Source organism: Cavia porcellus, unplaced genomic scaffold (genome assembly GCF_034190915.1).
Source record: "Cavia porcellus strain 051 isolate PalLab524CR breed Dunkin Hartley unplaced genomic scaffold, mCavPor4.1 scaffold_18, whole genome shotgun sequence".
NCBI classification, from domain to species: domain Eukaryota; kingdom Metazoa; phylum Chordata; class Mammalia; order Rodentia; family Caviidae; genus Cavia; species Cavia porcellus.
The window spans coordinates 49,370,905-49,390,020 of record NW_026947501.1 but is presented as its reverse complement, the minus strand read 5'-3'; the positions used below and the strand labels follow the sequence as shown (position 1 = coordinate 49,390,020).

General features: G+C 44.8%; 1 protein-coding gene across 1 annotated transcript in view; it reads left to right on the top strand.

Moving 5' to 3' along the window:
* Il1rl2 (interleukin 1 receptor like 2) overlaps nucleotides 1–19,116 on the top strand; it is a 38,727-nt gene that overhangs the window by 8,048 nt on the left and 11,563 nt on the right. Inside the window, exons 5-8 of the mRNA XM_013154543.3 lie at nucleotides 7,447–7,621; nucleotides 8,858–8,932; nucleotides 13,547–13,676; nucleotides 14,341–14,477. Coding sequence (XP_013009997.1) covers nucleotides 7,447–7,621; nucleotides 8,858–8,932; nucleotides 13,547–13,676; nucleotides 14,341–14,477 — 517 coding nt within the window. The remainder of the gene's footprint in view (nucleotides 1–7,446; nucleotides 7,622–8,857; nucleotides 8,933–13,546; nucleotides 13,677–14,340; nucleotides 14,478–19,116) is intronic.

Here is a 19,116-nt window from a genome sequence, read left to right as displayed (position 1 = left end):
CCTACAGTTGCAGCATTTAAGAGAAGTCTTATTTCTTCCATTGCTAACATTGTAACTTTATGTCTTCTGCCTTGTTTGTTTTGCAAGCTGGAATTTCCAGAGCAATTCGGGAGCCACGGCTGCTCCAGCATTATTTCTCTAGCCCAATACTTCCACCCTCCAGAGTTATTTGCCACTATATAAATCGCCAGCCTAGGAGTAGCAGTCACAATTTTTGTGTCATTATACTGAAATAAAAGCTCTCAACATTTTATCATTACAGTGATGTTTAAGATCTTAAGAAATGCTCTTTATCAGTTTAGGTAATGTTCCCAATTTTTTTTGGTTTTATTATGAATTGATGTTAAATTTTATAAAATGTGTTTTTGACTTTTCATGTAATTTTTATTTTTATTTAGTTACTATGTTGTGTGCCGAGGACTGTTTTCTGACTGTTTCATCAATTTTATACCCTGGAAAAACTCACCCTAGTGTGTAGCCCTTTTGCTACATCACCAGATTTGGTTTGCCAACATTTTGTTTCAGATTTTGCTTCTGTATTATGAATGATACTAACATGAAATTTTTGCTTATTATATCCTTGTCGAATTTTGATATGAATAATATTCTGGCCTTGTAAAATTAACTGGAATTAAGCCTTTTAAAAATTTTTTATTTTAAAGAAGGTAAAATTAAACACAACAAAACAAAACATAAGAAAGCAATGTAAGAGACACAGATTTCAAAGCAAGATCACCGGAGATCTTCACTGTCTATCATATTGTCTCTTATTTTCCTCCCAATAGTTGTCCATATCTTCACATATAATGAATTCATACAAAACAACAAAGTATAAAACTAATCTATGGGGCTGGGGATTTAGCTCAGCAGCATAAGTGCCTGCCTTGCAAGTGTGTGGTTGTGAGTTCAATCCTCTGTACCGATAAAAAAGAAAAATACAAACCCCCCCCCCAAAAACCCAAAAAAAACAAAAACCAAAAACCAAAACAAAAACTAATCCAAACAGGATGATGAAGGCATTTTAGCTCTTCAAGACCAGACAATTGGGAAGTCAACAATGGCTGTCATAATGTCTCTCATTCTCTTCAAAATAGCTATCCATACCTTCACATATGTTGAAATTAAACAAAACAAAACAGACTAAAATCACTCTGAACAAAGACTAATAGTATGCTGGATTTCACATCATGACACTACGGAATCAGCACTGGGTACCATAGTGTCTCTTTTCCCTCAAAGTAGTTGTTCATTTCATCGTGCATTATATAATCAGTTCTCATAAACTGTTTAGAAGTTCTATGCATGCATGAGTCTCTACATGTATATATAACCTTTCTGTATTAGAGGGAAAAACAAAGCAAAGCAAGACAAAACAAAACAAATTCCTAGAAAAACATGAAATGAAAAAGTCATATAAAACCACAATACAAAGTGATCTACAATGGTTCTATGATGCCTCTTGTTATCTTCAATAGAATTGTCTATATCATCAGGCATAGTATAATTGAACATAGCAGTACATAGCAATATTAATAAAAATAAAACATTGGAAACATTATAAGACTTCAAAGAAAAGTAATAGTCAAACCAGAGTGGGTATCCTAATGAATCTTGTCATCTTCAGTGTAGTTGCCTGTACTCTCAGACTTGATACTATCAATCATAACAGATTTGAATAAAATCAGTTAATACCAAGCAATCTAACAAACCAGATTCAAATAAGATCAGTCATAATAAGACAGTGTGAGTTATACAGGGCTTCAGATTAAGTTAATAGGAAATTAAGAATGGTTACCATAATATATCCTGCTATTTTTGGAATAGCTGTCTGTGCCCTCAAATCTAGTCCAAGCAGACAAACTGGAACAGAATATAATCAAACTAACCAGAGTGGTGAGAATGATGTGGATTTTAAATTCTGATACACTATTAACAATGTCCTCTGCCTTCCTTTTTTTAGACAATCCTTCTCCTTTCATTTTCACAGGGTGCATTGCACATTTTGGGTCCCACTAACTCCTTTAGTTTTTAGATTGGTGGTGGCAACCTGCTATCTGCCTAAGTGATACAGAACCTTTTTATCCCTGGGCTTGATCTTAAGTTGTATTCCTTTACCTACAAAAGCTTCAAGGTTTTGCTTTGTTATAGCTGAGTAGTTCTCTACTGTACAAAAGTATCATGTCTTTCTAACCTATCTGCAGCTGCTGGATGAGCTGTTCCTATTTGTCTCTGGTTCCCTGTCACATAGAGCATTGTTTTCTTTCATCTTTGACTTTTGTTTCATTAATCCTCTTTCAGGTTGATTATATTTCCTGTATAGAGCATCTTGATGGACCCTATCTCCTGATCTACTCTGCCTGTGTTTCTTTTTGTTAGTGTATCAAGGCCATCTATGTTAGAGATTATAGCCAGTCTTCTCTGCCTCATCTCTACTATGCTATTTTTCTACCACTGGTTGTCTACTTTTCTCCTTCATTACACTGTCTGCTCTGTTTGTTGAGGCTTCTCTGCCACTGTTGCTGGAATTCTGATTTTTTTTCTCTCTCTCTGTAGAATGTCCTTCAATACTTTTTGTAGAGTTGGACTGGTGGTCACAAACTTTCCCAGTTCCTCTTTGTCATGGAAGCATCTTGTTTCTCTGTTAATTTTGAGAGACAGTTTTGCAGGGTACATGAATCTGGTTTGGAGGTTATTTTCTTTCAGGGCTTGGAATGCCCTGAAAGCTTGTTCCAAGTTCTTGCAAGGTACATGAATCTGGTTTGGAGGTTATTTTCTTTCAGGGCTTGGAATGCTTTGTTCCAAGCTCTTGATTTCATGGTTTGTGTCAAGAAGTCTGTCAATGATTTTGATGGGTTTTCCTTTATAGATGATCTGTTTTTTTTTCCTCTGATGGCTTTTAATATTCTGTTCTTGTGATGAATTTCTGGGATCTTGATTATCTTATGTCTGGGTGCAGATCTGTTTTGGTTGTAGCTGGCTGGAGTTCTATATGCCTTATGCATCTGTTTATCATGTCCTTTTCCTATTCTTGGGGAGTTTTCCTTAATTATTTCTGTGAATAGCCTTTATATTTCATGTGTGTTTATTCCTGCTTCTTCACTCACATTTTTTATTTTTAAGTTATAGATCTTCTTGTCATCTTCTAGCCTTTGTATTGTTACTGCCTGTTTCCTTGTTATTTTTAAGAGATCTTTCCTTTCACGATCACACATTGCAAACCTATCTTTAAGTTTTGTTAATCTATCTCTAGTTTCTTTCAGGCAATTTTGCCAGCTTTCAGTGGAGTTTTTAATTTCCTGGTAATCTCTTTGAATCTGTTTCATGTATTCTAGGGTTTTTTAAAAAAAATATTCTTCATCAGATGGTTCTCTCCTTTTTTTGTGTTCTTCCATTCTTCCTTCTGTGTCTTCTTGAGAGGTGCTTAGCATTTGTTTTATTAATCTTCTTATATCTTGCTTTACTTAGAATTTCAGTTTTGAGTTCATCTATAATGTCATGAAGATATTTCTTTATGTCAGCTGATGCTGTATCTGATATTGCATGTCTACTGCCCTTGATCTCTTCTGTGTTTATCTCTGCTGGACCTATTTTCCTTGGTTGGGGCTGGAGGCTTTTTCTTGTTTCTTTCTCTTGTTATGTTTGTGGTTTCTACCATACAGGTGTATGGTGGAGGTCCCAGCCCCTTTCCGTATTTTGTTTGGTTCTTCTGAAGTATGCTGGCTAGGGATTTCTGCCCTCTCCAATTTGCTATTGGTCATTGAGGTGCAAGCAGGGGTGATATAGGCTGGACCCTCCCCTCTGAGCCCATCAACCAGTGGAGTCCTTCATCATGTTCATGTTAGTGTGTGCCGTGTGGATGGAACCAGTTTGGGAAAACTTTGGGAACAATTTTGTCCCTGGCTATTGGGTCCTGGCCAGGGGCATGACCCAACCCAAACAGATCCCAACAATCTTCTCTGGGCAGGGAGCAGCCAACTGAAGTCACTGCCATTCCTTGTTCAGGCCCATCCTGCCTAATACCAATATATCATTGAGTCAGTCACCCCTCTCCTGTGGGAGGGCCAAATTCCTGAGTTAATGCAGGTCTCCACATTTGCTCTGTTCTCCATTGGGCTTGCCAGCCCCCGAGTTCAGTGTGACTGTATAAGCCTTTTTTTAAAATCTAGAAACATTTAAGATTAGTTTTATTTTATTTTATTTGCTTCTAGAGTGTGGTGATGAAGCCAGCTGGTGATGAAACTCTTGTCAAGAGAAAGCTTTAAGGGACACACTTGCTATCTGTAGTAGTTAGAGAACTGTTCAGATTCTCTGTTTCTTGCAGCAGATTTAGCACGCTGTGCTTCTCTAGACTTTTTATTTCACCTGTGAGTTGCTGAGGTATTGAGATAGAGCTCTACACTCTCGCTGTCTCTGACAGTCTTGGGTTTGTTGGGACCTCTCTCTTTTCATTTCGGTGTCATGTATTTTCTGTTTTCTCTCTTTGTTGATTGCTCTTGCCAAAGGTTTGTCAATTTTACTAGTGTTTTCAAGGTGCTAATTGTAGCCTTTGTTTGATTTAGCTCACTGTCCTTTTGTCCTCTTCTTCCTGTCTCTACTGTCCAGCTTTTCTCAGGCCCTACCTGGTCTTCCTTTGTGGAAACAACATGAGAAGTTGCCTCTTGATCATCATTAGAGTGGCCATGGCGTCCTAATCTTTCTTGTGCACCAGTTGAGCTTTTGCCCCTAAGCTCCGGGTGTCCATCCTGTTTTGTGGTTTCTGGCCTGGCCCCTGACCTGCCTCATCAGCTTTATGTCCATCAGTTTTTACATCCCTGCACCTTTGCCACAATGCTCTGCCTTATTGTGCGACCCTGAAATATTGTACGTGCCAGGTTATCAGTGTTCATCCTAGCTCCTGGAATGTAAGACACCTTCAAATATTGGCTGCTATTATTATTCATATTTTAATTGTGAATTTTGACAGTGAGGCCGATGCCTCAAATTTTAAAATGAAAGTCGAGCCTTGCAGGGTTAATGCCACAGTGGATGGGAACTGTTGTGGTCCATGGCTGTTAGATAGCACTGATGTAATTAAATATCTGCCTGGCACCAAAGGAAGAACAAGTCCTTTGGTAACAGGGACCCGGCCAGAACCCCGGTTGCCTGTGTTAAGGGTACAGTGAAAAGACAGAATAAATAGACAATAGTAATACATAAGGAGTGACTGGGAAATCCCTCCAGCTGGGCCAAGAAGGCGACACCATACTCCAAGGCAGCCACTGTTTATGGGGATTAGCCAAGACTCAAGCCTGACAGAGACTCAGTGGGCAGGTATAATCCTGGGATGGCTCAGGAGGACAGAGATGGACCTTGCCCTGGAGTTTTTTTAGATTTAGTGATTTTGGTTTTAGTCTTACTGGGTGGGGAGAGGGTGGCTCATTCTTAAAGAGTTAATGGGAAATCTCCAACCAGTGTTAGGGGCCAGGGATTTAGCTCACTGGTAAAAAACAAAACAAAACAAAATTTAGTTGGATGATACTGCTAATGCCAAGTCTCCTTTTTATCCCTTAGGGCAGTCTGCAAAATTAGCTATTGTGGATTGTGGAAGGGAGTTAATAGTAATTCCCTTTCTGTTTGGTGGGCCATTGCCTAATGATAGCCTGGCTTCCCCTGTAGGTACTTACAAGGAGGCGGTATAGGACTTTGGGGCGGTCATGACTGTACTATAAAGAAACACTCTGGCTTCACTTGCTGAGCTCTGCTGTGTCACCTGAGCTTTCCTTGTGGCTGTAGAGTGGAGGATGGGGTCTGACTGCTCACTGTGGCTGACTGAGAGCATTCAACACATGTGCAGTGAATTTTCCATTTCATCAGTGTGTGTATGTGTGTGTTATGCTTAGATCATGCGTCCTCTTGATACAGGGCAATGAAATTCCTGACCTACTATACATCTATATGAGTTCGTGTTCTCTAAAACTGAAGAATGAATTTTAGGAACAATGAAAGTTAAGAGCAGAATATATTTATTGAGAGAAAGAAAGCTTCTGTCTTACACAGAAGGGGTCCCAAGTAGGTGCCAAAGACTCTGTCTTTTCTAGGGATTTTTATAGAGTAAAACCATGAGGAGAGGCAGGTCTAAAGTGGGGAAAACTAGGAGCTCATAAGGCAGACAGGCATGAGGTGGGACAGAACTATGGTCAACCAATAAGTTTAGTTGTTCAGGTAAAATTGACCAAGTCAGGGACACATGGGGACCCAAGTCACCTAGCAAATGAGCATTCTTATGGATGGGTGACTCTTCTTGTAGGGAATTGGGATGGTGACTCCTGGCTTCTCAAGGTGATCCATACCTAGTCCCTAAGTTTTGTACTTAGAGTGTGGTTGCATTTGTTTTGCCTCCTGTCTGGTCCACAGAAAGAGGTGTATGTTTCCTCCAAGGTCATCAGACAGCTAGTCCTCTGTGCCAGCTTCCTCAAGGGCCTAGCCCTGTCCAACTGCCTGTAATATTTCTAACTAGTTCAGCTGCCTGTGACACTCTGAGGACAGGGACAGAGACTCTAGAAGACAGGAGCACAGGTATAGAATGGAGTAAGCACACTCAGTTGGCTGGGCAGTCACCTTGTGGAATGAAATAGGGTAGAGGAGTTGGCAGGAGGCACTGAGAAGCAGGCATGGTGACCAGCACCGGTGTGTGAGCTTCCGAGAGGATGGCGATGGGGCATCAGCCTCTGGATGCTGGCTGACAAGGACAATGAGAAGAGCACTCTTGAGATGAACTGGTCTTCATGTTGGTTGACTTTGAGATTGCTCCATGCTGATGCAGTAGAGGCCAAGGGTACACAAGATGCCACATGTCACCTTCTCTCTGAAGCCTGGTTGCTGTTCACCAGCTCCACCTCGGATGCCGGTGAAGAGTTATTTCGGATTGGGTAAAGTGAAGCCCCTAACGGGTAGAGGAGCTGTCACTGGCAGAAGCAGCTGGTTCTTACCTGCACTGACAAGAGTCGGGGGAAGACGGACCGTGTGGTGGAGAACAGTCCTGCCTGTGCTTGTCCCGACGAGACCCTGCATGGCTCAGTTCTGTGGCATGTTCTTTTGTCAGATATTCTGTAGACAGATGTAGCCAGCTACATACAAATATAGATTGCATATATATATAGATCACACACACACTACATTGACTGAGCAAGGAATCCTTTTTTCCATCCATTCATTCATCCATCCACCCACCCATCCATCTATCTATATCTATCTATCTATCTATCTATCTATCTATCTATCTTCTATCTATCTTCTATCTATCTACTTAACTACTTACCTATCAATCACCTTCTGCTGAGATGGTAAATAGCAAGGTGTAGGGAGCATGAGATTTCTTGTCTCCCTATAGTTCATAGGTGGCACTAACTAGGAGTGCAACTAGTGCTCCCAGATGCTCATTAACTAGATTGCTTTATTGAAATTTAGGACTGTAAAGAGATTACTGGGCAGCCACAGAAGTTCATTTCTTCAGGCATGAAGCTTTTTGTGAACAATATCTCTGCAGAGGATGGGGGCAACTACAGATGCATGGCCAGGCTGACGCACCAGGGCAGTCCAGGGAGCCCATACATGGTTCTAAATAGCATCTCAGTGAGTATCAGTAAGTATGTCCACACCTGTCACTGGGTCTCCTGTCTGTGTGGGTGAGCTGGCTGGCTTCAGGCTGTGGGTAGTAATGACCCAGATCTTGATTTCCCCCCAAGATCAGCAAAATCTCAAACTGATCACTACTAGGTCAGGGGATGAGCACAGAGGGCAGGAGGGAGGAGGGCAGAAGCAGCTTGGCTTTCCCATCTGAGAAAAAGAGCGCTTAAAACTCTGGGTTTGTGTGTCAGTCAGTGAGTCTCGGGTATAGGGCTGTGGTGGGGCTCCTGGTGCTCAGTGTGTGGCAGGGGTTACTATGACCCTGTTGTCCCTAGCCTGCACTGTGGTGGGTTTTGATGGCCACCCAGTGCTGACCTCCCCTGGCACTGGCTGTCAATGACCCATGGTGTCTGATTCTGGGAGACCCATTGCCCACGAGGTTCTGGTTCCCAGCCCAGGATGGCAGGTTCTGACCACCCATGCTTCAGATTTCATGGGAAAATCCTGTGGGAGGAAGAAAGTCAGTTAGCCCTTCTTCTCCAGAATCTGAGGAGGGAGCACCTCAGAGAAGTTCCCAGCACTTCCTGGAGTGGAGACAGGGTCAGGAATCTGGCCTTCATGCCCAGGCGGGCACTTCCCCTTCCAGTTGCCTGGGCCAGGGACTTCTCTGTGTCCATGGCTTCTGATGCTCTGCAGTACAGAGCTGTGTCTGGACCTGCTCATTGTCACAAATTCCCGGGGCGGGAAACCTCACTAGTGCCTGGTACTGCCCAGCGGGAGGGGTCCAGACCACCCAGACCCCGAGTGAGTTCCCAAAACGCTGGCGACTCCCATTTCCACCAGGCTTCCCACTCACAGGGCTCCTCTGTCCTCTCTGTGTTCTTGATTAATGACTCAGGGACCTGCAGTGTTCTTGGATGGCCTTCAGTTCTGGCTTCCCTTAATCAAGATCTCTGAGAGTAAACATTTCTGTTTGGTCACCAGTGAGTCTAGCATCCTGTTGGTTTGTGTTTAAACCAAGTGGATGAGGGCTGGAGTGAAAGTTCTTGCCAGCTGAATTTCTAGTCACCCATCTCCCCTCAATAATTCAGTTATTTCTTGTTGCAATAGCACGCGTTGGTGGGGTGGTGTTTTACCATGCCACGGGGCTTGTTTTCTTGACCCCTGTTTATAGAGGATCTATGATGCTGCAAAGCATTTAGGCAGGCATCGCATGGTATTCTAACGTCCTTGTGTGGGTGTGATTTCTTAGTAGAGAGCAGTAGCTCTGCAGGAAGAGTCCCGAAGATCCTCTACCCCCGGAATAATTCCATTGAAGTCCGACTTGGTGAGTAGAGGCAGTGAATCATTGTCATCCAGGGCAGGGCTTGATCACAGCCTCACAGTCTAGGGGTATTTTGAATTTCAAGATGAGGACACATCTCATACAGATCTGGTTTCCAGCTTTGGTTATACCTGGGCTGCTCAGGAGAGCACTGAGATAGAAACTGAGCAAACCTGAAGCCTAGGAGAGCGGGCACACTGGGAGTCTGACCGTGAGCAGGGTGGGTCTAGATGTTAATGCCCAGGGAATAAAAACGTAAAAATAATTCCTGAGAAGGGCAATGCATAAGGTAAAACTACAGCTAGCTAATGTTGGTCAGGAATTCTGGATTATGTTAGCTCCTGCTGGAAAGAATATTAAAGGAGAGGGGAAGTGGTCATGTTATATTCCTTCATTTGTGTAGGAAAGGATCAAAAATATTGTCCCAGTTGGTGATCTAAATAGAAAAAGAAGAGGCTCAAATCAGTTTTTAAAATTCAAAGGGAGTCACTAGTAAAATAAAACATGTCAAATATCTTCTAAAAAATTTAACTGAAGTCTCCACTAAACATAGCTATTTGAATTAAATCAATTAGTAAAATCCAATTAGGATTTTATAATCTAGTTACTTTTCATCCCCCAAAGCCACATGTGTAAAAATCCATTATCTAAAGGATTAAAGAAAATAGTGTAAGTGAGGTATCACGTGGGAAATACTAACCAAAAACAAAAACAAACAAAAAAACAAACCAAAACAGTAAATGACAAATAGGATCACTTTATACTAAAGGACATTACAATACTGCCCCAAATACAAATTGTTATATATCCAATATCAGCTCATCAAAACTTAAAGCTAAGAGTCTCATCTGAAATACCAGAGTGATACAGTAAGGCAATTGAGTTTGTTCAGTTGTAGAGGGGGATTTTAACATGGCATGGCATTGACATATTTAATAAATAAATAAGAATCTAAAGTATTTGATTCCTTTAGTAAGAATAATGTGTTCAATAAATGACTCATAAACATAACATTACAGAACTAAAAGAGGAAGTCGTATAAACCACTTGACACAACCACAATGTAGTAAATGTAGAACTTAAAACTCAAGTCAAAACAATGAAAGAAATCAGCATGCGAGGTGCTGGGTGTGTTATCATACTTGATTTAATTATAATCCCAATATAAACTTATACCAAAATATCCTTATAGTTACTGTCAATTAAAATCTTTCAAAATAAAAAAAAAACACTAATTTGACTTCTAATCGTTTACTCTCCTTGGCTTGAAATAAAACTGAAGCCATAGTAGAGTCTGTTCAGAAATAATGACAGAAGCCAGGCTGGTGGTAATTACTGCTGTAATCCCAGCACTGGGCAGGCTGAGGCAGGAGGATCGCTGAGAGTTTAAAGCCAGCCTCGGGTACACAGCAAGTGCAGGGCCAGCCTTAACTACACAGCAAGACTTGGTCTGAAAAAAGCAAAACAAAACACAAAACCCCAAAACAAAACAACAACAACTACAACAACAACAAAAGTAATGTCAGTGATAGTTTTTCAAGTTCAGCTTCCCTTGCATTATCCAAACAAGTTTCTGTCTTTAAACAGAGCTACAAATAAGTGTGGAGAGCATTGAAATGTGTGAATAACCATTTAACTCTCTCTTAAAAAAGTGACTAAACAGCGAAGTTAGACGTACAAAATTAAGAGTTGAAAGGAAACCCCAGTGCTACGGTGGGTCTTGTGCGCTGGCTGAGGGAGGAAGCACTGGAGGGAGGTGGATAAGCCTCTTGCACCTCTGGTCTCCCAGGGCAGAAAAACTCAGGTATACCACCTGACGAGAGAGGAGAAAACTTACACCACAGCAAGTGGGATGGAGCTGCCGTCTGTGCAGGAGCTGCTGCGGCTGTGGTGTAGGAGTCCTTTAAACCGTCATGGAACAGAGTGTCCGACAGGCAGGCAAGGCTCCTGTGTGGGTGCTTTTATACACCTCCTAAGTAAATGTCTAAGTAAGGAATAAGAAAGGCTGAGGAGATAGCTCAGTGTGAAAGCCTCCGGTGCAGTCCTCAGTTTGAAAAAAAGGAGTCCTAGTTTTTAATTGTTTAAATAGCCGGGCTAAGTTTTCAAAGGCAGGAGAGGGGGTGGGGAACAAAATCCACTGAGAGAATGCAACAGGCAAACTGTAAATGTGGTCTTTAGCATGTTTAAGGAAGGAAAGGCTGGATTGACACTTTCAAAGGAGAACTAGTAACTAGAAATAGCAGCATACCAGATTTGAAAAATAACAAAGTGTCCAGTATTGGTCAATACAGTATGTTTTCATGGTATATAAAATATGCTTTAAAAGAGCATTAATGAGCTGAAATGTAGGTCAGGAGAAAATACACAGGACTAAGCACCCAGAAAGAAAAGAACAGGAAGTATAGTGTGAGGGTGTGGAAGGAGCACAGGTCACACACACACATGCACACATATGCACACACACATGCACATGCACATACATATGCACACACATGCACACATACACATGCACATATGCACACACACGCACACACGTATACACACTTGTACACATGTGCACATGCATGAACATGAAACTTGAAATTAAAATTAAAATGACTGTGAAATGGGAATGTGCAGTAGCATTTGCTACCTTCTAGGGCGAGGTAAGTGAGTCCTGAGACTGCAGTGTCCGAGATGGTGGTAAAAATAGCAATAAATCAGGCTTTGACAAATCCCAGGGATACATTTATTGTCTAGAGTTACAGTAAAAGAATAATACTTTACAAAACCACATAGTTAAATGTAATACTAAAAAGTAGCCAGAAATAGAGTGAGAAGGAATCGAAATGAATCCAAGAAAGATAAGGAAGAAAACTCAAATATGGAATAAATCATCACCCAGAACCTACCTAAAATGGCTAATTTAAAACAATATTTGTCATCAACTAGTAAGTGAAATACTCTCAGTAAAACTGGTCATACTGGGTTAAAAAATTTTAAAAAATATTGTTTATAAGAAGCTTGGAGATAAAAGGACAGAAAATGATATACAACATAAATACTAAAATAATGTCGGTATAACTATATTAATTATACTAATCAGATATAGCTTAAGGCAAAAGTATGAGAGGGAAACATTTTATACTGAGGAAAGTTCAGCACTGACCCTGTAAATGTATAATGTGCCTTTAACTCACACACACACACATACATACACACACATGCACATTTGCACATGCACACACAGAGGAAAGGGGTGGACAGTTCATACTGAGCATAGGGTTTTTAAAGTAGCGTTTATGTAGGGTTTTTAAAGTAAATTTTTTTTTGTTTTGTTTTTGTCTTTTTCCTTTCTTCTTCTTCTTCTTTTTTTTTTTTTTTTTTGTCTTTTTTTGTTTTTTATTGGTACCGGGGATCGAACTCGCGACTGCTTGCTTGCAAGGCAGGCGCTTATGCCACTGAGCTAAATCCCCAGCCCCAAAGTAAATTTTTTTTAATCAGATCTGAAAATTTCAGCCCGCAGTTTTCTAACAGCTTTCTGGGTTTATGAAGTTATAATAAGACATTTAATGCGGAAAAACTGAATAGTAAGATGTGTGCCACCAGATTTTAGGAAGTACTAGAAAGCTACGATAATTTAAATATAAAGCAGAGGAGGGAATGTGGGTATCGCTTGGGGTTTAGGGTGCACTGGTTTTTTGATGGTGAGATGGAACAGCTGATTTCTCGTCATTCATTAGCTTTGTACTCACATTCTATGATTTTTAATATGTATGTTATATTCACAAAGCAGTAAATATTCAAATAAAGAACATTCATTGAAACTTGAAGTAGGATTTATTGAGCTCACAGGGCAAAATAAAGTGAAATTACAAACTTATTAAATATGATTCATGCTGAGCTAAGTGGCACAAATCTGTAGTCCCAGCACTTGAGGCTGAGGCAGGAGGATTGTCATGAGTTCAAGGCCAGTCTGGGCTACAAAGTGAGTTCAAGTTCTGGCTGAACTGCATAGCAAGACTCTGTCTCAAAAACAATGTACATATACATGTGATTCATGAATGTGTGTGGAGACTGAGTAAGGAGAAGAGGAGAAAGCATATGGGCTCACATTTCCCAAGGAGGAATATTGCTGGGTTCGGAACTGGAAAACAGGTCCCTCTCATTCCTCCAGTTCACATATGATCCTGGGCAAGTCACCCAATGGGCCTGAAGTTCACTTTTTCTGCTTAGGACAGGGACAGATAGTAACTTTTCCCCTTTTTCTGCCTTGTCGGATTATTCCAAAGACATGAAGCACGAGGGAGGAGACACACAGGTAATACTTGTGAACTGTGAGGTTCCTTGCTGATGTCCCTGAGTGCAGAGGTATGCCGTGACCCCGTGAGTGCAGGAAGCCTTCCTCAGAGCTGAGAGTGTCGGCCACGCCGGTCTCTGTGTGGGGTCCCTGCCTGCCAGGTCCCTCCACCTGCTGCATCCGAACTGAGCAGATTGTCACTGACCCCAGAGCCATTCTCCTCATCGAGAGACACTCGAGGCTCACAAGCCAGAGGCGTCTGCGCGTGGGGTGCCGACCCAGCTGAACAGCTGAGAACCTCACGGCTGCAGCTAACACTCACGCTGTGACTGCTACAGGCTCCCGCCTCATCGTGGACTGCAAAATAACAGACATCAGGGAGAACACAAACGTCCGATGCTGGAAGGTCAACAACACCATCGTGGATGATTACTACAGGGACTCCAGGCGCATCCGGGAGGGAATTGAGTAGGTGCTCCCTCTCCTGGCTTGTCCAATGTGAACCTGGGCTTCTCCAGCCACGTGCTTGTGCAGACAGGTGGGACCCTGGAGGGTTCCCCATCTCCTGCTCACTGTTGGCTTGGAGTACCAAGCATGGCCAAGCATCAGGTTCCGAAACTGTGGGACCTTTCATCAGTAGGCCCAGACGAATCAGGGACAGGTGACAAACCAGAGGTGAGCCTAGAGGGACAGTGTTCCTCCTGCTCACTAAATTATAGCCTGAGCATGGCCTTCAAGGCCTAAGTACTGAAACCAGAACCAGCGCACAGACCCTTGGGGCAGTGTGTGGCTTATGCTCGGCAGACAGGATGTAACTGGTGGTGTGAAAGAGGAACTGGTGTGGGCCGAGGCGTGTGGCGAGGTGGGTGCTTGTGGAGGAATGGGCCCTGGAGGCTGGGCTCGTGCTTTGTGGTCAGCAGAGCCACACTTCCTCTTCACTAGCCAGGAGCAAAGACAGACGTCACTACAGGGAGTGCCCTCCCCACGGGCCACTCGGTGACACATCCTCAGGGGTAAATCAGCCTGCAAGGTATTCTTCTGAGAAACAGAAACACGTTATGTCCAGAATGAAGAATATAAGGATGCTGGAAAATATGACTCATGGGAATGCTCCGCTCTTTTCTTTTTGCAGAACCAATGTGTCTTTAAAAGAAGAAATCTTTTACACGGTCAACATCACCTTCCTAGAAGTGAAGATGGAGGACTATGGCCTTCCTTTCATGTGCCATGCTGGAGTGTCTGCTGCCTACATTATGCTCAGGCTCCCAGGTAATGTCCAGTTGGGTCGTAGTGCCCAGAGCACTCTGGGTGATGGCCAGGAACCGGATGTGAAAGACAGGTGACATCAGGCGTCTGAGTTTCTTTTCTCTCATTGCTGAGACAAAATACGAGAAGCCCAAAGTTAAGGGAGGAGAGGTTTATTTAGCTCACAGTTTGTGAAGTTTCAGTCCATCATCAGCTGTTGCAAGGTGGAGTGGTACATGGAGCGGGGGAACCATTTGTGGAGGCAGAAAAGAGCAAAAGCAACAAGGGAGAGCAAAACAAGCCTCTTTCTGTCCCTTATAGGGTATCCAGTATGGTGAGAGTAGGGTGTCAGTGCACTGACCCAGCCCTTAATCCCAGCATTGCACTGTGAATCAATCATAACTCCAGATTCAACCACCTCTGAAGAAAACCCCATGACCGCATGCAGCTTTAGGGGACATCTAGACACAAACCATAACATCCAGGTGCTGGGTGAGATGATGGCCTGAGTAGCAGTAGGACAGAATGCAGTGATGCTGTCCCGGGAAAGGCTGGTTATCTCCTTGGAGCTGGGTTTTGAAAACAGCACACTCCTATATATTAAGATTTCTGTGCATTGGGATTCTTGAAAACCAAGTTTTCCTTTGCTAAACCAGATTGTTCAAATTTATAGCCATTTTTTTGATGATTTTTACCTGTATAGATTATTACAAATAATTAAAAATGTATATGCATATTTTTACTATATATCTTTGAAAAATTATAACTAGAATCAGGAGGGGCTACTAACGGAGCAGGAGGATGGACAGATGTCAGATTCCTGCCCTCCTGCAGCAGGGTGTGAAATGCTTGTGAGCTGCCCTGGTTCTCAGTGAGGCACTTTATTCCTGTTAACTTCCTGTGCATGGTGGACTTTGATTCACATGCACTGGGGGAGGGGGAGGGCCTCAGGGCAACAGCGCCCCCTCCAGGTCAGTGGCCCCTCGTTTGCATACCTCCAACTCAAACCCCCGACAGAAGGGAAGAACGTTTTTCTAGACCCCTGCGTAAAATGCAGTTGCATCGCCTGTAGCCGCCTGGCACCTGCCACGCTCTCAACCCGCATGCGTCCACTCCTCCCTGGGAGAAGCGGGCAGCAGGGATGTCCTCCACAGCTTGCAGCTTGCAGCTCTTGTCGTACCTGCTCCCTGCTTCTCTCTGGTGACCTGGAGGCTACAGTCACTCTGTCCCAGCTGTGGATAAGCCCACAACAGCAGCTCAATGGGGCTTTGGGCAGCCTGGTGGGGCAGGCCTTGACCTCGCCCTGCTCTCAGAGGGTCCTCTGGGGACTCCTGAGGTCACACATCCTCCACATCCTCATTCCTGGTGGCCTGCCTTCCCCTGTGACTTCTGTTGTCTGCCGTGCAGCCCAAACCATCTCCAAACCTGCCTGTGTCTGCTCGCCAGCACGGAAGCCCTCTCAGTGGGCACAGAGCCCAGGCTGGGGGCCGTGTGTATTCTCAGGCCTCTTGTTGCTGGTCTTAGCTTTGCAAATGGTGCCTGAGCTCGTGTCTTCCAGGTTAGTCAGGCCCCGAGGCTGGGGTCACCCTGGTCCCTTCCACTTCTTTCCTCATTCCAATGCCTGCTAGTTGTGGCTTGGTCCAGAGACCCTTCCTCCACGGTGCTGCCAGCTGCAGCTTGCCCTGCTACCGGGGGGTGCCAGACTGACAGGACCGTGGTCCCAGCCCAGGACTCTGAGTACTGAGTTTGCAGCCTCAGATCCTGGGTGGCCATATGTGCTAGGTGACACCTCACTGTCACTCGCCTTCTCTGTGTTCTGGTTTCTTTACCTTTGTGATGAGGAACATAACATCTTCCATGGAGGGCTACTGAGAATGAATTGAATTTTTAAAACTTTTTTATTGTGAAATAAAACATGCATAGAGGAAAGAATACATGGACTACATGTATCACTTAGTAAATAATTATATGCAGATGTTGCCTCTTGAATTATCAGAAACAAGTTAAAAAACAAATAGGTGAGCACTGGAGGAGCTGCAGAGTCTCCACGCGCTCTGCTGGGTCAAAGCACGCCTTTCCCGTTAGCTACACTGTGCCTCCCTTCATGAACTTCATTCCTTCCATGATTCTGGTCACAAAATGAATTGGACATGAACCACATCAGATTCAGTGGTTAGGTTCTAACTCTGACCTCACACGGAAACGTGATTCAGTTCTCACCCAACTTGACTTGTGACCAGAATCATGGAAAGAATTCGGTTGGTGAATTGAGGAACCTGTGTGATCACTCCTGCAATTTGTAGGAAAGTCAGTTCTTCATGGTCTCATCTTCTTCGTGGTCTCATCCAGGTTCATTTTCCTGAAAACACAGCACAGCTCTGCTGCGTTTGAGCGCTGCCGGAATAGAGTTGCAGAGCATGGTTGCCTCGTGGGCCTGGTTTTTGTTGAGGTGTTTGGCAGCTGGTACATGGGTAATGGCACTGGCTGCTTGGCCCATTTTTCTCACTGCACAGCCAGGACACCATTTGTCCTTTCTGCTGGAAACGTGTGGTCATTCGCATCAATTCCCACTTTGCGTGGTGACAAGCAAGGTCACCCTGCAAGTTGCTACGTGGTATGCTCGGTGCCTCCTGTTCGCAATGGAGTCAGGCTGCCAGGTGACAGCTTGCTTTTAGTTTTCTATTTAATACCATCTCATGCCCAGGACTAGCTGTACCTGTTGTCACTAACCCTGTGTGGTGCCCAGAGAATGAGGAGAGGTGATTTGGCAAAGCAAGCGCAGAGCCTGACATTTGGGGAGTTCTAAAACAATCTCATTTCTCAGTCCTGCCCTGGTTCTGGCCACTGCTGTGGGTTACCGGATGGGTGGGTTAGTTTTCTAAATGGTTTCCTTGCCTTGGGAATGGTGTCTGGCCTGGTCCCTTCTCCAGGGATGCCATGGCTTGGCCAGCCCCCTTCCATCATATTGCAGTCCCTCCTTTTCTGAGAACAGAGTCAGGGAGCGGGGAAGGGGGCTCTGCCATGGGCCCCATGTTTTGACGGAGGTGGTGACTTTGCAGCTGGTGAGGGGAGAGTTGTTTTTCTTTAGGGAGCAGAGCAGAGCAGATGACAGGACCCTCCCGTCGGGGCTCCTCAGCAGCCTCTGGCAGAAGCACAACCAAGATCAGGCCAGAGAGAGGCTGGGGGTGCACCCCAGGAAGTAGGGGAGGCTGTCTGTGGGGGACCTTGGACCTTCCCGAAGACCTGAGGGGTTCCAGGTAACGTCTGTCTTGCCCCGGAAGCCTGAGTGCTTTATTTAGTCCAGCCTCATGCTGGACTGTGGATTTCCATGTGAGTGTGTACAGTGTTCAGAAAGATTCAGAGTCCAGCCCAGGCTTAGAGGAGCCCACACTGTTCCTGTCTCCCCTTTCAGTCACTGGACACAGGAGAGAGGCAGCGTCCCCTCTGTAGCAAGCCCAGTAGGAAGTGCTCCCTCCAGGAGTCTGTCTGTGTTCCTGTAGCTCTCGCTTCAGTCTCAGGCCAGCTCTGTGTGCCCTGGGTTGTTAGGACCCTCAGTCTCCTGCGTCCAGGCTTCCTGTGGGATTGCCCTGGCGAAGTGATTTAGGTGCTCCATTTGACTTCCTTCCTGTGTCCGGGTGCAGACGCCTTCCGCTCTGACTGGCTCTTTCTTGCTGGTCTGGTGCAGCGTTTCCAGGGCGCTGCTCAGGCCGCTGTGCCCCTCTGTGAATTTCTCCTCACCATCAGTCTGTCCTCGCCCATGGTGGATGCCTGTGACCACCCGGGCTGCAGGGCTGAAAACTGCTTCTCCCACGCCCGCCCACGGCATCCTCTGAGGCCACTCTTGAGCGGGAAGAGCCAGACTCCAAGGGACAAGTGCTGCATGTTCTCCTGCATACAGGATCTAACAGATGACAAGAAAGCAGGAAGGAGACAGCGGCAGAGCTGCCCAAGAGGAAGGGAAGGAGGGGTGCTGGGAGGACTGGGGGCCGGGGTGAGTGTAATAGACACACACTGCACCCACTGAGCCCCCACCCCAGAACGTGAAACTGGGGGTGAATGGGGCATGGGAGTGACAGCAAGAAACGATAAAGTTATGCAATGCACATATGCAAATCCACCAGAATAAAAGCATCCACCTCCATGAGCAATGTGAGGTAGTAAAATGGTGAGAAGGAAGTGCTCTGGGGGTACAGCGGAGGACTCCTTGCTTCTCGTGCTCCTCGGGGGACCTGGAGGGCCCGTGGAGGAAGTGGGCTGTGAGGTGGGTTCTAGGAACAGGGAGGAGCCCTCTTCTTCCTTTCGGGTTCCCTTTTCTGACTCAGGACTCCCTCCTTGCTGGGGAATCCTTGGTTGCATTTCTCTTCTTTTCTCCCAGTTCCTGTTTCCACCCCTTGGTGCCCAGGCCTGGGCCATGAGAGCTTACATTCCAGTGCCTGGGTGGGCTGCCCTGTCAGAGCCTGTGTGCTCCTGATGCCCCAGGAGGACAGGCACAGTGGGTGGCACTGCAGACAGGCTTCCAGGCAGGAGGTGGGAAGGGCTGTTTAGTAGGACAGGAGCGCTGCCTCTGAGTGCAGGGTGTGGCAGCACTGTCACTCCCTCATGTGCTGTGGGACCACTGGGGACTTTCCCAACAGCTATGCGGAGGTTCGGCCTCTGGGGGTGT